Source organism: Tenrec ecaudatus, chromosome 7, assembly GCF_050624435.1.
Source record: "Tenrec ecaudatus isolate mTenEca1 chromosome 7, mTenEca1.hap1, whole genome shotgun sequence".
Lineage (NCBI taxonomy): Eukaryota > Metazoa > Chordata > Mammalia > Afrosoricida > Tenrecidae > Tenrec > Tenrec ecaudatus.
In genome coordinates, this window is record NC_134536.1 from 67,737,539 (window position 1) to 67,757,537 (window position 19,999).

Sequence of the window (19,999 nt, forward strand, 5' to 3'; positions counted from 1 at the left end):
TAATGTAACCGGTGCAAATCCCCAATTCAGTGATGGCAGTGGAGGCGGCTGCCTCTGTCCAGTGTCCGAGGCTTGGCGCTGCCACGAAGTTTCCTGGGGTCTCGCCAGCTAGGGCGCGGATCCCCGCTCCCCCAGCCCCCTCCAGTGTCTGGGAGATCCCGGGGCCCCCCGCCGTCGCCCCGTCCGGGCGTGCGGCTCCGACGGCCGGGAACTACCATTCCCAGAAGGCCGCGCGCGCCCCGGAGGGAAGCGGCGGCGGCGGCGGCAGGAAGAGCGCGAGCGGCTGGGGCGGCGACTGTTCCTCCGGCGGCCTGTCGGCCAATCGCTCGGTCTTGGACGGAGCGCGGACCTGCGAGCGGTGCCCGCGGCTTCGGGCAGCGGCTGGAGGAAGCCCCTGGCCTCCGCCCGCCGACGGGCCCGGGGCGGCATGTAGCGCGCTGGGCAGGGGGGCCGCGGGGCGGCTGGCGGAGTGCGGAGGGCGAGCCGAGGATGGAGAGAGCGATGGAGCAGCTCAACCGCCTGACGCGCTCGCTGCGCCGCGCGCGCACTGTGGAGCTGCCCGAGGGTGAGCGGGCCCGGGGCCCGGGGCTCGGGTCCGGGGCGGGCCGCGCCCGGCGCCCCGCGAAAGCCATCCCAAGGCTGCGCCGACGCCCACTCGTACTTTTCGGGGCTGGCAGGAGCCCAGACCCGCGGCTCCTCCCCGCACGGGGTCGGTTCGCGTCCTTTCCTGGGGAGAACCCGGTCAGAGGTGTCTCCGGATCATGGATTTAGGGATTTTTGGCGCAGGGGGTCGTCACAGATCAGCCAGATGGCGGAGCACGGATACAGAAAGCATTACAGTCACTGCTGGATGGGGAATAGAAAACATGCTCCCAACATGAGAGTTATTTTTAAGCCGCAGGGGAGTTGGGAGGTGGTGTGTGGAGAGTTAAACAGGCTGTTGCGAAAATGTAGGACTTTGGGATATTTTGACAAGGACCAAAGGCCTCTTCAGCGTCAGACAGGAACTTTTAAAGTTCTCTCTCTCACTTCTTCCTTCATTTACCCGATTTGCACTGAATGGGATTGGCTGGGACTGGGGCGCTTTGACCAGGAGGAATAGTGCATGGTCTGTGTCCTGGAGTTTTCGTTCAGCCAAGCACAGGCCTGGAAAACACTAATAATAACAGAGTTGAGAAAGAAAGCCGTTTTGTTTCCAGTTTTAGTGGTAATGGGAGTTGGCAGTCCTGCTGTAAAGAGAGTTTGCCTCCTCAGGTCCACACTAGAGAAAGATCCACTCACCAACCTATTCTCCCTCCCTCCCTCCCTCCCATCAAGTCAATCCAGACTCTTCAAGGACAGAGCAGAACAGCCCATGTGGGCTTCCTAGGCTAACAATCTCTGCCGGAGAAGAAAACCTCATTTTTCTTCCTTGGAGTAACTAGTAACTTTGAACTGCTGACTTCGAGGTTAGCACCCCAATGTGAACTCCACTAACCACATTACCAGGGTTAGGAGGAGGTCATGCCTGGTGATATTTTTTTTTTTCATTACAGTAGCTTATCTTTTCCCTTCTAGACTTTGAATCGCTGCTTTGGCGGTGATGATGTTGGTTAGGGAAAAGGCCTTGGGAAGAGAAGGGGATTGTCAATGAAATGTGGAATTGGGGACTTTGGCCACGGTTTATGATTAAAATATATACACCTAGTCGATATTTACATGAGCCCCGGGGACGTAGTGGTTACGTGTTGGGCTGCGAACTGCAAGTTCAACAGTTTGAAACCACCAGTTTGTGCTAGAGGAAGTCGGCACTTTGTACTCCTATAGAGTTACAGCTTTGGAAACTCACAGGGCAAGCCTACCCTGCCCTATAGGGTCACTGTAAGTCCGAATCAAATAGTCTTATTTTGCTTTTAAAAACATATAAATATTTTGTCTATCCTGAAATAGACTGGATGACTGGAGTTTTATAGGATGCATGTTGAATCTAACTTTTGTTTTATAACTGAGTTTATGAGGGCCATCTTTGTATTTGAGACTTGTTGGTCTTTGTCAGTATTTTTTTTTTATTTTTTAGGGTTAGTTCAGGGTTAGTTCCTGAAATTCAAGCTTTGGTATCATTTTTCCAATTTACTCTTTAAACGGTCCACCAAGAATCTGAGTGACGGGTGACTCTGTTACAGTTAAGAATAGAACTTTTTTGATTTTGTTCAGCAAAAATGGCATACGACTAACTTTTTTTTTGTTGTAATGATAGTTGTTTTTATTAACTTTTTATTGTGAATTGCATGTAGGTTTACAGAGTAGATCAGTTTTCCAAAAACACATCGCCATCTTCCCAGTGAAGCATCACTTAGTCCGCTCTTCCCTGTGTTTCCTTCTCCCCTAACCCTTAGGAACTGTGTGCAGGGTTAATTGCTGCCCTTTTGATCCCAAGTGGTTGATTATTCTAAGGTGTGTGCACCTCACTGTGTTATTGCTCCTTTATAGACCTGTCTGGCTGGACATTGAGTCATGTTGGTGAGTTAGTTTTCAGATGTAAAGGCTGACTAAGGGCCGTAGTATAGTCTCTTGGGTTCCACCATCCAGTCTCTGTTGACCAGTAAGCAGTGTCTTAAGATTTTGAGTTTGTTCCATATTTTTCTCCCAGTCACATCTCCAGGACCTTCTGATGTGATCCCTTTCAGAGCAGTCGATGATGGTAGCTGGATGCCATCAAATTCTGGTCTCAGGACTTTAGAGATTGATATTTGTGTGATCCATTGGACTAACTGTTCCCAATGTCTTTGATGTTCATTACCCTTTCCTCTGAAATGGGAGAGACCAATAGTTCTAATGACTCACTGCTGTCCAGTTGATTACAACTATAATCAACCGGAGGGTAATAGGTTGTCTTTGTAGGATGGCTAGAACCAGAAAAATGGAAAACAATAAATGTTAGTGAGGATGTGGAAGAATTGCTGCCCTCATCCATTGTTGGTGAGAACGTAATGGTTACGTTCTCACTGCCTTGAAGTCAGTTCCAACTCATGGAGAGCTGATAGCACAGAGTAGAGCTGCCCTGTGGGTTTCTGGAACCATTCATCTTCCTGGGAGGAGGAAGCTGCTTCTTTCTTTTCCCGAGGCTGGTGGTTTCAAATCGCTGATCTTGCAGTTAGCAGCCCTTACATACCCACCATAGCACTGTGGTTGGGAAACAAGACCCAGGATTGCCTATCACCACGTCAGACCAGGCTGATTTGTGAAACTCTAAATTTATTTAGAAACATGAGACAGAAGGAAATAAGCGGGTTTGCCACTTCGACACTGCTTCAGAAATCCAGTGAATGTCAAGCAAGCTGTGTACCTCTTACTATGTGCCAGAAGCATGTTTTCACAATGATCACAGGAAGAGATTAACAGGTGTTTGCAGTCATCACAGGACATAATTGATATTCAAGAAGGCAGTTTAGCAATGAGGATACCATTTCTCCAGGGGCCATTAGACCCCCATTTCCTGAAGGCTCAAGCACCTTTGTGTATCTAAATTAGGGGATGCTTTAGTGCTTCCTTACTAGATAGAGCATCATTCCCTGAGAGGTCTGAATGGGGGAGGTTTTATGCTTATCTTAATGGCCTTGCTTACTGCTTTCCTGAGTTTGGACATCCTTATTGATTAAGCTTAAAAGGAATTTTTACTGTAAGGGGAGGGGACTGTTGGATTTTTGATTTTCAACAATTTTCCTAAATTTTGTTCTATTTCTAGTATTGTGATCAACAGCAGGCTTAACTATTTTCTCTCCCTACATCACCAGAGCTCCTTTGTAAATGGTACTCACTGCCATCAAGTCAGTGCTGACTCATATTGACCCATAGGTTTCTGAAACTGTCGCTGTTTAATGGAGTAGAAAGCCCAGTTTTTCTCCCATGGAGCTGCTGGTGGTTTCGAACTGCAAATCACAGCTCAGAGTGTAACCACTACACCACCAGGGCTGTCAAAAGCAGTTGGGTGGTTTGTCAAAGTATTACACAGAGTTACCTTGTTTGATATTGAGTTGGTTCCAGCTCATGAAAACCCCAGAAGAAAACACTGCCCCGTTGTGAGGATTTTGGGTTTCTCTACATTGAGGTGTAATGCATACTGACGACAGCTGTCTTTGGTCTTCATCAGCGAGTGCTTCAAGTCCTCCTCGTTTTGAGCCAGCAAGGTGTGTCTGTCATCTACACACTGAAGGCAGTTAAGGCGTCTTCCTTTAAGCGTGATGTCCTTTTTCTGTTTGAAGACTGCCGCTTTGGCTATGTATAAGTTCCACATGAACACAATTAAGTGTTCTGGAATTCCTAGTCATTGAAATGTTATTATCTAAAGAGTTGAGTGCCTTGTGTAGTCAGTAAAGCACCGAGTATTTTTCTGGTATTGTCTGCTTTCAGTTAAGAGCCGTCTGGTAGCCCCCACTCTAGGTCTTCTGAATCTGGCTTGCCTCTCTGGCAGGTAGTCACCGAGGATGCGCACCATTTCAGCTGCTTTTGAAGTATATTCAGCAAAATCTTACTTGTGTGTGAAATTGATGATAATGCTTCCGCAATCTCTTGGAATGGGCAAAATAATGCTCTCTCCCAGTTGGTTGGCTAGGTAGCCGTCTTCCAAATTTCCCGGCACTTGGAAAGTGAACGCCTGTAGTGCGGTGTGTGTTGGGTGACAGTTTCCATTGGCGTCTGTCCATTCCCAGAGTCTTGTTTTTGGCCATTTCCTCTGTGCAGCTTGGACTTCTTCCTTCAATGCCACTGGTTCTTGATCATATACTTTCCGAAATGGTATAAATTCTTTTTGGATTTTTCAGTCTTCTTTTTGATCCTTTCTCTGTCATTCAGTATTTTTTCCTCACAGAATTCTTCGGATCTGCTTCAAACTCGTGGGTGTGTCCTTGTTTTAGCTGATGGTATTTAAGTTCTCCAGTGTCTTTTTCCACACATGTAGTCAGTTTGATTCCTGCATATTCTGTTGAGTAGTTGACCATGTTCAGACTGTAGAAGTTGCTGTAATTCATCATTTTTCTTTATCGTTGGTGTTAGTGGTTGCTTTGTAAATTTGAATAATAGTCGCATTTACTTCTCTTTATTGTAGGTGTATGGATATTACCCTATCTCTGACAACATTGCACTTCAGAATAGGTCATGGTGATAAATGCGGCATCATTGCTCCTCAGTCTGTCATTCCCAGCATGGCAAACCCTATGATCGACGAATCCAATATGGTCCATACGAGTGCATGGCAGCACATAGCACATGGCTCTTTATATGTTCCATTTTATGTTTGAAAACTTCGAATCTTTCTAAATTCATACAATGTTTGAATTGTCACTGGATGTTTGCAGTTTATCATTTTGAGTCATGTCTCCAGTAAGTGAAGATCCTGAAAGCTTGATGTCCTTAAGGCTACCAGGGTGGGTTGCTGGTCTTGTAAAATTCTCTGAGAGGCACTCCTTTGAGGAGCCGCTCTTCCCCAGTTCTCTTGACTTCCTTCCCCCCTGAGGGGTTCATCTCGGGCGCGCTATTCCACTGCCATTTATACCAGTTTCAGCACCTAATTTTGAGAAGTAGTCTGCCTCTTCCTTCTTCGTACTCTGTCAGTCTGGCAGCTTTACTGTGAGACCTGTCCATCATGGGTCACCCTACTGGTGTTTGAAGAGCTGATTCTAGCACCGCAGAAACATGGAAGTCACCCAAGTACAACTTTTCCACTCCTAGGAATATGTCCCAAACATTGGAAAGTAGGGACAAATCCAGATACTTACACATCACAGGGTTCACTGTGGTGCTATTCAGAGCAGACATAATTTTGGTTGTAAACAACTCAAGTATCCATTGCCAGAGGACTCCCAAACCCAAACTCAGCGCCATCCAGGTAATTCCACCTGAGAGGGACCATACAGAACAGAGTAGAACTGTCCTTGCAAGTTTCTGAAACTAGAGCGCTTAATAGGAAGTCTCATCTTTCTGCTGGAGAGTGGCTTTGAACTGCTGATCTTGTGGTTAGCAGCTCAACATGTAACACCTGTGCCACCACTAGCAGAGGGATAGGTAAGCAAAATGTGGTATATATGAAGGGACTTCCGTTATCCTTTCATGTTATATTTTATGAACTTTCTGAAGTACCCTCTACGTAAGATGAGATATTACTCAGCCATAAAGAGATTATCTATATTTATTTATTTAACTAAATCATTTTATTAGGGGTTCTTACAGCTCTTGTAACAATCCATACATCCATTATATCAAGCACATTTGTACATATGTTGACATCATCCTTTTTTAAACATTTTCTTTCTACTTGAGCCCTTGGTATCAGCTCCTCTTTTTTCCCCTCCCTCTCCCCACCTTCCCACTTTGTGAACCCTTGATAGATTATAAATTATTACTATTTTCATATCTTACACCAGCCATTGTCTTCCTTCACCCATGTTTCTGTTGTTTTTTCCGCCTGGGGTGGGGGAGGGTGTTAAATTGTTGATCATTGCGATTGGTTCCCCTTTTCTCCCCCCCCCCCCCCCCCCCCCCCGCCTTCCCCCTACCCTCATGAGATTGCTACTCCCATTTCTGTTCCTGAGGGGTTTATCTGTCCTGGATTCCGTGTGTTGGAAATTCTTGTCGGTACCAGTATACATGCTCTGGGCTAGCCAGGTTTGTCAGGTGGAACTGGGGTCATAAGAGTGGGGAGGGAGAGAACATTACAGAACTAGAGGAATGTTGTGTGTCTTCTTGGTGCTGTACTGCACCCTGGCTGACTCCTCCCTTCCTTGTGACCCTGCTGTGAGGGATGTCCAATTGTCAACAGATGGGCTTTGGGTCTCCACTCTGGCCCTCCTGGTTCTCATCTATATGCTTGATTGTTTTGGGTCTTCTGATTCCTGATACTTGATCCTGTCAACACCTCGTGACTGGTGTTCTTCTATGTGGGTTTTGTTGCTTCTCTGCTAGATGGCTGCTTGTTTTATCTTCAAGCCCTTACGACCCCAGATGCTATATATTAATAGCCAGGCACCATCAGCGAGAAAAGAAGTTCTGATACATTCTTTGACATGGACTGACCTTGGAAACATTAGTTGACTTAAAGAGGTCAGACAGGACAAATAATGTGTGATCCCACTTACATGAAATATCTAGAATGGGTGAATCTCGAGAGAGAGAAAAGTTTGTCACCACTTATCAGACCAGAGGCTGGTTGAGGGGCCTGTGGGAGATCACCGCTTAAGGGACTCTGAGTTTCTATTTGGGGTGATGGAAACTCTTGAAAATGATGAGTGATGATGACTGTATAGCAGTGCTCCTGAACTTCAACGTCAAATGGTGAAAATAAAACTAAAGGAAAAAGCAAGATCATCTTGTAAGATGGTTTGTTTGAATTCGAATAGTTTAAAACTAATTTTAGACTTACTAAAATTTACATAAATAATGAAAAGAGGTCCCTTCACCCAGTTTATTCCAATGTTAACATCTTATGCAATTTTAGTAAAATCATGCTAAAAATAATAGTGATACACAACTATTAACCCAACTTCAGACATTATTATAATTTCACTGATGCTTCAAGATGGTCATGGAAAAATGGATTTAAGAGTTAGTGGAATTTTCCACATACTCTTTGCAGCTTCCTTATGTTTTTTCCATTAGCTGTGGTTGTGTGACATTGAGCTGATCACCCACGCCTAGTGACTCTAAATGACAGGATGGAACTGCCCCATGGAACTTCCGAAGGCTGCAGTGGTTGATGGCAGTAGACTGCCGGCCTTTTTGCCGTAGGACCCCATTGGGTTAGCTTGACCCTTGAACCTTTCAGTTAGCAGGAGAGCACTTCATGTTTATATCACCAGGGCTCCTTTCTATTTCAGTATAACCAAGAGCCGAACTCACGGATTGAGTTAATTTTGACTCTTAGCAACCCTATAGCAATCCTACATTTCTTTACAGTCCAGGTATGCTTAAAATGCATAGCTGCATATAAGTATAATAGAACGTGAAGTCAGTTAACATGTCTTTGAAAGTGAGAGGGATTTTGATTGTTTGAGAAAATAATCAGATCTACAATTTTCCTTTCAAACCCAGAAGCTGGACACTTTGTGATGATTTAGTAGGAGGGATAAAAAATCCCACACCTACTCAAAATCTGTATTATCACTGGGTTTCTTATCTCCCCTCCTTGATTCTTATAAAACAGTCTCTATTTTAATCACTCCCGTGGAAAAAATAGTCTTGAGTGTGTGATTCGATATATTTCTAGAGGAGAGAAATTGATTTTTTTCCCTGTTTTTACTCAGATAATGAAACTGCTGTTTATACATTAATGCCAATGGTTATGGCTGATCAACACAGGTAAGTGACAGTTTTGCATATTTATACTTTATGAGATGTATAAATTCATCTAAATGTTAAGATGTCTCTCCACCCCCCACCCCGTCCTCATGCACAGTTTGCATGCAAATTCATTATCTGTGTGTTGGTTTAAATTCTGAAGTTCTTCCTTAATTTTGCTGTTGCCTTGGGACAAGTTATTCAGCTGCCCATAATTTTCTGCTATATGAAATAGGGACCAAAATTTCCCACATTTTAAAGTTCTGTGATGGAGATTTTTCTATAGGAATTACAGATCACCAGCCATCTCTGTAGGATTTTTTCCTTCTACATCACGGCTCTGATGCTCTTTTCATGGTACAGTGCTGACGCTCTGAGATGGGATGTTCATCCTCGGAGCAGACGTTTCTGCTCTGGTAAACTGAGAGCGCAGTAAGCAGGAAATGCAGTTTGAAGCAAGTTTAAAGTAGAAATTATTTTTGCTTTACATTTCCTGTTTCGTATGATTCAAGTTTGCTTGCTTCATTTTCCTCGTTTGGCCATGGTTTAATTGTGTAAGTGGGCTCAGCGTTCTGCAAGTGGAGTAGCCACCCCTACTCCGTGTGTTCTTCTCGCATTTGGAGAGCCGAGTTCACTTACCTTGCCATCTCTCCTCAGCACTGCCAGCAATGCAAAGGAGGAAACTTGAACCCTTCAAAATCCCTTTATTGATCAAGGTAGCTGTTTTTGTGGTCGATACAAATGCTGTATCCAGAGAATAGATCCTGGTTGAGAGTAGACGGAACATTTTTAAGAATTGGTCAGAGTAGCTAATGAGCTGTTAACTCAATTTATTATGTTCTTGCAAATGATCTTTGTGTATTGACTCTTTTCTTTTGATGTAGGTCTGTTTCTGAACTACTATCGAATTCAAAGTTTGATGTCAATTATGCATTTGGACGTGTGAAGAGGAGCTTGCTTCACATTGCGGCAAAGTAAGACTGAAGATATTTTGGGTTAAACTCTGGTTTAGAGTAAGGATCGGCAAGCCTTGAGTCATCGTTGTTACCGAGTGGCTCTGGGGAGGGGGAAAGAGATGCACACAGAGAGCTGATGGTTCCTTTGATCAGGTTTTCAGCTTAGTATGTAACACTTGCATTCTTAACGCTATATGAATTGTGGCCGTTGGGACTGAATTGATAAAGAGGAAAGTTTTATATCCAATATTGTTTTGGATCAGATCAGAGTAGGTTAGGCATGGTGATTGTCATTTCTAGATTTACTGAACCGAGGATTTCACCCAAATTTTCTTGTTAGAAGATTTATAACTATAAGGTTTTAAATGGTACAATGAGGGTAATTCCAGGTATCAGCTATATGATGGAATGTCATAACTACTTGTGAAGTCATTGGTTTTATTTTTACATAGATAGAATGATTTTTATACAGAGAGTACTTATGTATAATTAATCAACTGGTTGATATCTAGCCTCTTTTCAGGACTTAACAAAACAATCAACCCCCCCTCCCAAAGGGAAAAAAAAACCCCAAAACAAAAAAGCAAATCCAAACTCATTGCCATCAAATGGATGGTGATCCATAGAGACTCTGTGGGACAGAATGGGGCTGTAAGTCTTTAGGGGAGCAGAAAGCCTCATCTTGTTCTTGGGAGCAGCCTGCTGGGGTCTGACCCCTGACCCTGGAGTTAGCAGCCTAGTATTGAAATTGGTCGTTCCTTCCACATTTGGCTTCTGGAAGGTTCCAAATATCTGGAGTTCTGTATGATTATAAACAAATACTAATGCTCAACTAGTCAGGTACGTAGTAGCTTTTTTTTTTTTCTTGCCCCCCACCCCTTACGTAGTAGCTTTTGTAGTAGAATGTACTGTCTTAGAAAGTAAAAGATAATTATTATTTGTGACAAGCTAAATATAATTATAGGTTTATGTGGACTTTAGACATTGACATTTTATTTGAATTAAGCTATATGAACTATGGTTGCTTATTGAATATATCTTTAAAATGTCTTAATGAATTGTCTTTTTTAATATTCTTTAGTTGTGGATCAGTGGAATGCTTGGTCCTGCTATTAAAGAAAGGAGCAAATCCTAACTATCAAGATATTTCAGGCTGTACGCCCCTTCATTTGGCAGCTAGAAATGGGTAACTATTTCACTTTAGCACCTTAAATTGTCTCATCAGTTGTTGCTAAGCGGTAGTCAAGGCACCTTGATTTGGTGATTTTTTTTTAATGTTTGCCATGAAGCACAACGATAAAATGTGCATATTTTAGTTTTCTGTAATATTTTTTTGTGTGTGTCAAGGATACTGTTGTTAAGTCTGTTATCTCTTCTTTAAAGTGGGTCTTAAGAAGTTATTATACCAAAATTTAAAGTTGTCACTGTTTAGTAGTTTATTAAATTGTTGACTAATATTTTTTTGCTGAAAATGTAGTTGTGAAAGTTCATTACTACTTGTATTATAATGACTTATTTTCTTAGAAGCATAAATTTCATCTTTCTGCTTTCGATACCTTTTTTCTTGCTAAGGTTTTGTTACCCCCTAACTCATTGGCTTGTTTTCCAAATGGTTTTTTAGTTAATTGTATTATTTGTATTAAAGACAGTGGATTTAGTAGCATCCCTTTATTTTTTAATTACTTGATAGTGACCTATATCAGAGTAATTTGGTAATTTTAGATGCTTTTCTGCTTTTCTTGGCAAATGCTTTGTCAAGATAGGATGAAGATTCCTCCATTGAAACTATGTTTGACCACCTTTCTTACATAAATAATTTGCTTACTAGTCTTCTTCAGCAGTGTACAAGGGCAAGTCAAAGCATGTCCAACCATGCATGGGCTTTTAAAGAAAGCCAAGCCAACCTGAACAACAACATGTTTCCCATGTCTCTGCTGCCAGTACATGAATGCAGCCAAATTCTCTCAGTGATACGCTCCCTTTAGTCGCTTAGGATGCTTAAAAAAAATTCAATTGAAACATTGTCTTTTGAGATCTGCTGAACCAGTTAAATTCAAGACAAACATGTCCGGTCAGAGGTTATGGTGATTTTTGGGGGATCCAAAAGGGCTACTCTTGATAGATTTTCCTGAAGGACACAAGACAAATTTAGAGAAAATAGAAAACTGCATTGTTGAGAAAAGGCCAGGAAAGTTGCACTGAGGAATTTTCATCCTATCTTGACGATGCCTTTGCTCATTCTTTAGGGATGGCCAGGGCTGTCCTATGAGAATGTCCCCAGGAAGCCTCCCAGCAGCCACCTAGCCCTCATCGAGCCCCATTCAGACTTCTTTTTGTTCCCCAATTCAAAGGACATTGAAAAAGAACGTGACTTGAGGCCCTCAAGCATGCAGATTGCATTTTGGTGTGGTGTAAGCAAAGAGCACAGAATTCTTCTGGGAAGGGTGAGAATATGACTTAGATGGAGGATATAGTGAAAAACAATAGTTTTTCACGTTTGGATTTTTTGATTGTTATTTGATTTCTTTTATCTTTTAATTTTTAAAATTAGTTTTAATAAATCATTTTATCGGAGGCTCTTACAGCTCTTATAACAATCCATACATTCATTGTATCAAGCACATTTGTACATATGATGCCATTTTGATATTTTTGACAAGTAAAGGTTTCCATCGAACAGGCAGATCTGCTCCTTGGAAGCGAGGATGCTGAGACTCTGTCTCATGTACTTTTGGACATATTATCAGAAGAGACTGGTCCCTGGGAAAGGACGTGGCTTGCTTAAGTAGAGGATCAATGAAAAAGAGTAAGACCCTCTGTGGGATAGAGTGACAGAGTGGCTGCTACAGTGGACTCAGACATAACAATTGTAGGGATGTGCAGGGCTGGACAGTGTTTTGTTCTGTTGCACGAATGGTTACCATCCATTGGAACCTAACAACAATAGCAACAACAGCAACCACAACAACAAAGGTTTCCCTGATTTTGTGTCATCTTTTTTGACTTATTTTCCTTGATACTGTTTTAACATTTCTTATTAGATATCTTTTTTCAATGATAAAATAAGCAGTTCAAAAAATTAAAAAATTATTATTTTTATCCCATTGGCCTTTAACCATATCATTGAATATGACATTCAACGTATTTTTGCCTTTTTCTAATAACTCTTACCATCATTCATACCGTTATGTTATGTGCTATTTTAAATTGTACTACAGTGTGTAATTTTTACCCTCCATTTGTCAGGAACTGATGGTGTTATACCTTGTGCCTGCTTTTACCACTCCTGTCTGCTTCATAAAACAATGAAATATTTTATTGAACTGAGAAACTAGACTGAAATAGTTAGAATTATGTTTCAGTTGAAACAATAGTTTTTCTTCAGGATTTGAGGAACTTTTATTTAGAAACTTTTAAGAACACTGCAATTTCTTTATGCAAGTTTGTTCCTATTGTGTCTCTACTTGGTTTCTCCTGGAGATATTTTTCTTTCCTATCCTGAAGGATATTAGATAGGTGAGGCGGCAGTGGGAGTGATGTGAATCTAGGACTAAAATTAGCCACTGTATCAATTTGGGACTGTGTTTTTTGTACATGGATTAAAGTGGGTCCAAAGAGACACCTGTCGTAATGTCTAGAGAGAGAGGAGGAAGGCATAGTTCTTTTACTCTACCTGATCTTTCTCGTTTCCTGATTTATCCAGTTTAGTTGTTTACTGTTTTAATAGGTAACAATATGCTAATTAGACTATCATGCTTATAATAACCACATTAGATATGTCACACCCATCATAGACTAAGTTGCACATTGCTTGTGGAGGATTGATCTCAAGTTCAGATTCATTATATCAAGTATTAGTAGTAAGTGACATCGAAGATGATTATATTCAGTACTCGTCACAACAACTGTAAATGAATGGACAGATTGATCCATAACAGGGATAAACGTAAATCTACTGTCGTTTTATAGGAGACTTCGTCCCTTGGATGCAGCCTGAGGGTGTAGAGACAGGTATTAGAGTCGAAGGGCAGGGTGTTCTTGGTCTGCTAAAAAGGCTTTTCCAGTACTGCCTCTCTATTTGTTTTTAAATCACTCTTTGTGTCAACAGTAATTGAAGGGGCCATTGTGTTTTATACCTGAAGGAATATGACAGTACATGATTCACATGACAAATCAGTGAAGAGAAATGGAGTGACAACCTGTTTATGACCTTTCCTGTAATTTGGATACCCCTTTTCTTTCTTTAAAAAAAATCATTTTATTGGGGGCTTGTACAGCTCGTATCACAATCCATCCACCCATCCATTGTGTCAAGCACATTTGTACATTTGTAGCCCTCATCATTCTCAAAACATTTGCTTTCTGCTTGAGCCCTTGGTATCAGCTCCTCATTTTTCTCCTCCCTTCCCCTTTATTTCTATAAAGATTATATTTGACATTCACTGCTTTAATATTTTGGGTTTTATTATTTATTGAATGACTGTCTTGTAAACTTAGAATACTTCATAAATGAATGACTTTGAATACCTATTGATCCTTTCGATAGTTTCTAGGTTTATAGAAATAGCATTTTAAAATAGTTTCTTTACGTTTTAACTTTGTCTAGACAGAAGTTGAAGAAATGATGCCCTGTTTGCTTGTCTGCTATTTTTTCGGGTTAGCTTTTTGCTCTGCCCCGTCACCTGTGACTGTTGGGTGGTTAGTACACTTCTCGCAAACTGCTTTATTCCTCTCTTCACACATCACTGCTGTATTGGACTGTCTGTATTGAACTGCCACGGAGCACTGCATGACTGCTCCCTATTTCACCTTGGTTACCTTAAGCTTCCTGTAATTGCCGCAGTATTTGGACAGGGGATTTCTGCCTGTGTGGGTGTTGCTTATGACTCTGTGAGAATGTGTTCAAAGGGAAGAGTTGCTGTGCCTACTTGGGCTGCTCATCGGTCAGAATTGAAACAATTAAAAAAATTTTTTTAATCTAGATTGTGAGCCCAAAGAACCCCATGTATTAGTTAATTTAGCCCTAGCTCTTCATGAAAGAGGTGTTCACTTAGTGGCTGTTTGGCCTCCCCATGGAAGGTAGTAGCAATAATGGTTGGTAAGGAGTAGAAAACAGAATTTAAAAAGAGTTCCACCTTCTTTGATGGCTTGCTGCTTTCCTTTAACAGTGTTTCTACCCCAGACTAGCGGTTCTCAACCTGTGGGTCACGGCCCTTATGGGGGGGGGGGTCGAACGACCCTTTTACAGGGCTCACCCAATTCATAACATTAGCAAAGATGACAGTTATGAAGGAGCAATAGAAATGAGGTTCTGGTTGGGGGGTCACCACACCATGAGGACCGCAGTAGGAAGGTTGAGAACCACTGCCTTATGTCTGGCTATTTTGTGGTTCAGGCGGTAGTTTACAGAACAAATTAGTTTCCTGTTGAACAATCTGTACACATTCTGTTTTGCAGCATTAGTTCAAAGTTTAAATGTAGCAGCAGTTCCTACTGCCCCTCTGGGTTTCCAGATTCCATCAGCCCTCCTTGTCCACCCTTCTTGCCTGCTCTTTGCTTTGGGGAACATGCTGTCCTTTGGTCTCTAGGGTTGGTTGATCCTATGGTTACATTTCTTAGTGTTGTTATTACTCATTTTGTAGACCTGTCTGTTGTTTGGATGAAAGGCGATCCCTATTGGTGGGCTTGGTTGCAGGTTTGAACGGTGTTGAAGAGTTATGGTCCAGGACTTCCACTAGGTTTCTCTTGGACCATGAGAGGTTTTTTTTCCCCACGGTTTTGAATTTTATTTTACATTTTCACCCACCCTGCCCAGGACCTTCTCGTGTGGTCTCTGTCAGAGCACCCAGGGCTGTAGCCTTGCACCCTCTAGTTCTTTTGACCTAAGGCTTGCAGAGCTTCATCCACATTGTCCCTCGTTCTTTAGACCGCTTGTTTCCTGGAGGCCGTGGAACATTCAATGGTAGCGTAGTGGTTTACAGGTTTAGAATCAGATGACAGGGTTGGAAACCTCCTGCTACTCCTTCGAAGAAACCTGAGGCTTTCTACTCCCCCAAAGATTGACAGTTTCAGAAAGCCACGGGGCAGCTCTACCCGTGTCCTATCGGGTCACGGGAGTCAGATGACTGGATGGCAGTGATCTAGTTCGTTTGTTCTGGCTTTCTTCACTCCAGACAGGAAGAGGTCTAAGGTTGTAGCTTAGATCCTAGACGCTTTTTTTGATTCTATTTTTCTGATTCCTTTTTCATGTCCCTCTTCTGTAACTTAGAGATGTGGGTTATTATTGACTATTTATTTCTTAAGGTTTTCATAAAATGTTATATGGGGGAACTTTTTAAGTGGTTGAATTTACAGGTTTGCTCAAACTTTATTTTCTTCTACCCTCTTGATTTTATTGCTGGCTGTAAGTGACAGAACTATATGGTAGCACCATTCTGTATCCAAGAAAAACAAAGAGTGTGGCTTGGCTCACACCCAGTACTAACATGGGGCCTTAAAGATGCCCTCAGGGAAACAGAGGACATGGCTTGGCCTACACCTTGCACCAGAGTCAGAGCTCAATCCCAGCCATTCCTGTCTGTCAGCATAGTAGAGAAGATCCTCCAAAAGGGGGGCCATAGGCACTGGAGTGTGGAGTCTAGAGCCATGTATATGATATGTAGGAGCAGGGCTAGAAGGGCTACATTAATGGCCCATAGCTCGGAGAGTCGCTGTAGGCCTGACTGTTGAATGAAGGAACTATGTTACCATCTAGGGAGAAAGGCAGGGCTTTCTGCTGCTGTAGAGTCCCAGGCCCAGAACCCCCAGCGGCAGTTAAACGCTGCCTTACAGGGTTGCTGTGATGTGACATTGACTTGATGGCAGTGAGTTTGGAGTCTTTCGAAGTTATAGTCCATGTCATAAAGAAGTTTATGATCTAGTTGAGTAAATAGTTTATGTGCACACATAATAATGTACAGATGAGAAAGCTTAAATATTTCCATGGAAAACTGGAAGGAAAAGAAAATGAAATTTTCCCACCAACTTGTTGAAGCCACTTGTCTAGAACTGGTTTCTTATATATTGCGTATAAGTGTCCCTGGCCGTAAACATGTTTAAGACACCTGGCTGCTGTGGTGAAGGGCGGAGCTTTCCGCCTACCCAGAGACATTTGAGAAGGAAGGCCTGGCAAGCTACATGTAAGACAGCAGCCATTCAAAATCATATGGGGCACACCGTTCTACCCTCATGCATGTGAGGTTGCCATGAGTTGAGGTCAAATTGATGGCAGGCATGCTCCTTTGTTTATGGTGTGCACACACCCACACCCACACTCCCCCCACCCACACACATACCCCCACTCCTGGGTTTAACCACAGCTAAACCAAACGCACTGCCATCAAGTTGATGCTGACTCACGTTGACCCTGTAGGATAGGGTGGAACTACTCCTGTGTGTTTCTGAGCTGGAACACTGTATAGGAGTAGAAGGCTCAGACTTTTCCCCCTTAGGGTAGTTGGTGGTTTTGAACTGCTGACCTTTTGAATTGCAGCCCAACTTCTATGAATTGATTAATGAAATAACGGTATAGCCCACACGTAAGCCCATGGCACGAAGAAGTTTAGCATCTAAGTTTCTTATTTATATCCATGTACAGACATTTACCATTGTAGTTCTAGTCCCGGTGCACGCACATTTTACACATTTGAGTTTCTTCCATTTCCCGTCATTGGCCATGACTGAGCCTCAGAGAACTGATCAGAGCCTGCTTTGAAGGTGGCCCTGGGCGGGTTCGAATCACCAATCACTTGTCTAGTTTTTGAGTGCTTAATTGTTTGTGCCGCCCTGAGACTAATATATTTTTAGTGTTCATAAACTATATCTGTGATGTCTCTTTTTCCTTTCAGGCAGAAGAAGTGCATGAGTCGATTATTAGAATACAGCGCTGATGTCAACATCTGCAATAACGAAGGCCTCACAGCAGTAAGTGCCAATGCTTTCGTCTGAGTTTTCATAGTGCAGTTTAGAAAATGCGTGGCTGAAATGATTGCTTTGTAGTAATTAAGAAGATGCGGGGCGAGTGAGGCAGTGTTCAGCTCCGCGGTTGGAGGAGCGGTGGGGCCTCTCTGAAACACACTCGCGTTAGCTTTCAGTTTGTGTCGTTCTTTGAAAGTCGAACTTCTCAGGTTTTTGTCGTGGGCTTTCAAGGGTCTTTTGCCTACCAGCCAAGGTGTGTCATGAGTTCCTTAGAGGGCACTACTTTTTATTATGTCCTTTTAAATACCTTTAATGTCTTCATTTTAGAAAAATTGAAAGTAGGCCTTGCAAGAAAGGAAAAAGGCAATGGAAGGAATGATGACTTGTGTTTCCTGCACTCAAAGATAATCACTGTTAACATTTTGGCTTAAATTCTTTCAGGCTAGTTTTACCTTACTTAAACTAGTGTTTCTTTCCATGTTGTCTTGCCACTTTTCAAATGTAATATATTTTTGGTCCATATAGGAAATATTTTTGAAAGAATTATGTAAATTAAAAAATGTTAACCAAATAATTATTTTATGGAAGATATTTGTTTTAGACATCGAGTTAATGAAGTGTCATGGTGGAACATGTTAAGTTTTATTTATAACATTTTACTTTCTTTTGATGGTGTTTGTAGGTTTTGAATTTTCAGTTTGTGGAGAAGGAAGGTACTTCCATGTTAGCTTTGATGGAAAAAATATTTGGGGCCTAGGGATATAGAACAACTTCCATATGACTCGAATTACTGGGCGAGTGGCTTATCAAAAATGGCTTATTAAAACTCAACTCATGCGACCTGGAAGTTATTTCTTGTTCAGTGAGCCAGTATGTTGGGTGGTAATTATAAAATTCACAATACCTGTGAGAATTCCTGGTCTGTTACATACTAATGGCATAACATCATTAACTCTTTAATTAATACCCGTATTCTGAACCTCCCCAGGATTCTCGGTGATGTGGGGGTGCTATAGAGGGTCATAACACCATGGAAATGACATAGATCTATCTTTAGGAAATGATGAGGCTTCCAAACGTTGGTGGAAAAATTCCATTATTGTCATTTTTTAATAATAGAATTTAGTAAAGTTTTAAGTTTGCAGAAAAGTTTTACAAAAGGTCCCATGTATTTGCTATCCCTGCACAGTTTCTGTTATTAACAACTTACTAGTGTGATATATTTCTTATAATTCATAAAACAATATTGGTATATTAACGATAGCTTACGACTTGCATTAGCATTCACTTTTGTGGTGTATCATCCTATGGGTGTGTGCTTTTTATATTCACAAACCATCTTATATATGACCATACCACATACCATAAGATATAAACAGTTCAATTGTTTAATATACTAAAAAGAGTTGTGTTCATCATCCCCAGAATCAATTCTAGAACATTTACTCCATAATCAGTTCTAGAACATTTATTTATTATTTTTTGACTCTTTTCAGTTTATTTGACTAGTCCTAGTCAAAAGCGGACCCCAAATGGTTACCTTATACAGAGTAAGACAACGAGCATTGCTTTATAAGCACAGAAACTTTTGTGAAACAAAAATATCAAAGATGAAGTTACTGTTTCATTTTTAAAAGTTTTTATTAAACTATCTTTTTATTGAGGGCTCTTACAGCTCTTATAACCATCCATACATCAGTTATACCAAGCATATTTGTACATATGTCGCTATCATTACTTTCTAAACATTTACTTTATATTTGGACCCTTGGTATCCTCCTTTTTCACTCTTCCCCTTCCCATCTTTGTGATCCCTTGATAAATGATAAATTATTATTTTCATCTTACACCGATCGCTGTCTCCTTTCCCCCACAGTTTCTGTGGTTCCCCTTGAGGGGGGTTCTTCATTCTTATATCCATTTATTATTAGCTTGCTATTTTCCCCCAACCTCCACTGCCATAACCTGAAGGAACTGTTAATCTAGCTACTGTGTCTATGGCTTACCTATCCTAAATTTCATATAAAGAATATCATACAAAAACCCCAACAATGACACCAATGTGAAACACAGGAAGACCTCAGGTGAGAAAAAAGCAGAAGATAATAGAAACTAGAACTAATAAAAATACGTCAAAAAGGAAAACAAAGGGTAAGATGTTAAATTGTAACCTTACTGTATCTGCAGTACCCCACCTTTGCAGTTCGTATGAGGCCAGCACTTCACATCCCTTGTCAGTGGCCCGAGAGAGTTCAATAAAGGGTTAATCTGTGTGGGGACTCTGTAAGTGGATTTTGGGTTTTCCTGTCATCCTTAGCCTTCTGCAAACCAGGAGCTCAGAATTTACCCTCTAATACAATTCCCTTCTCTGTTCTTAGAGTTTGTTTGTAAGTCTTGGATCATCCAGGCTGATGTGCTCCCCCCCCCCCCCCCCCCCCCGTGTCACCTTAGCTGACCATCTCACTTAGATTGCTGTTTGAGATAAGCCTTCAAGACCTCACACCCTATTCCCTCTGGTAGCTGGAAACCATCTGATTTCTTCAGCACACTTTGCTGTAGCACGCATCTCTTTTCTTTAATTGTTCTTAGATTAGGGTTTCCATATATACATACATATATCTAAAGTCAATCTCTATCTATCTATCTATCTATCTATCTATCTATCTATCTATCTATCTATCTATCTATCTATCTATCCATCCCTGGTTAACTTTAGAGGCAGCATGATCAGCTTTATGAGAAATAATTTAAGCTGCATAACACATTTGGTAATTCTAGTA

The 19,999-nt window shown here is 41.7% G+C and overlaps 1 protein-coding gene across 4 annotated transcripts in view; it reads left to right on the forward strand.

Moving 5' to 3' along the window:
- The first annotated feature begins 299 nt into the window (after positions 1 to 299).
- HACE1 (HECT domain and ankyrin repeat containing E3 ubiquitin protein ligase 1) overlaps positions 300 to 19,999 on the forward strand; it is a 112,706-nt gene continuing 93,006 nt past the window's right edge. For 2 of the 4 annotated variants that reach the window (XM_075554721.1, XM_075554723.1), the window contains exons 1-5: positions 300 to 565; positions 8,274 to 8,328; positions 9,192 to 9,281; positions 10,345 to 10,449; positions 17,150 to 17,225. In XM_075554721.1, the coding sequence (XP_075410836.1) occupies positions 490 to 565; positions 8,274 to 8,328; positions 9,192 to 9,281; positions 10,345 to 10,449; positions 17,150 to 17,225 (402 nt within the window). In that variant the 5' untranslated portion in view covers positions 300 to 489. The remainder of the gene's footprint in view (positions 566 to 8,273; positions 8,329 to 9,191; positions 9,282 to 10,344; positions 10,450 to 17,149; positions 17,226 to 19,999) is intronic. The other 2 variants (XM_075554724.1, XM_075554722.1) reach the window with 1 other exon arrangement.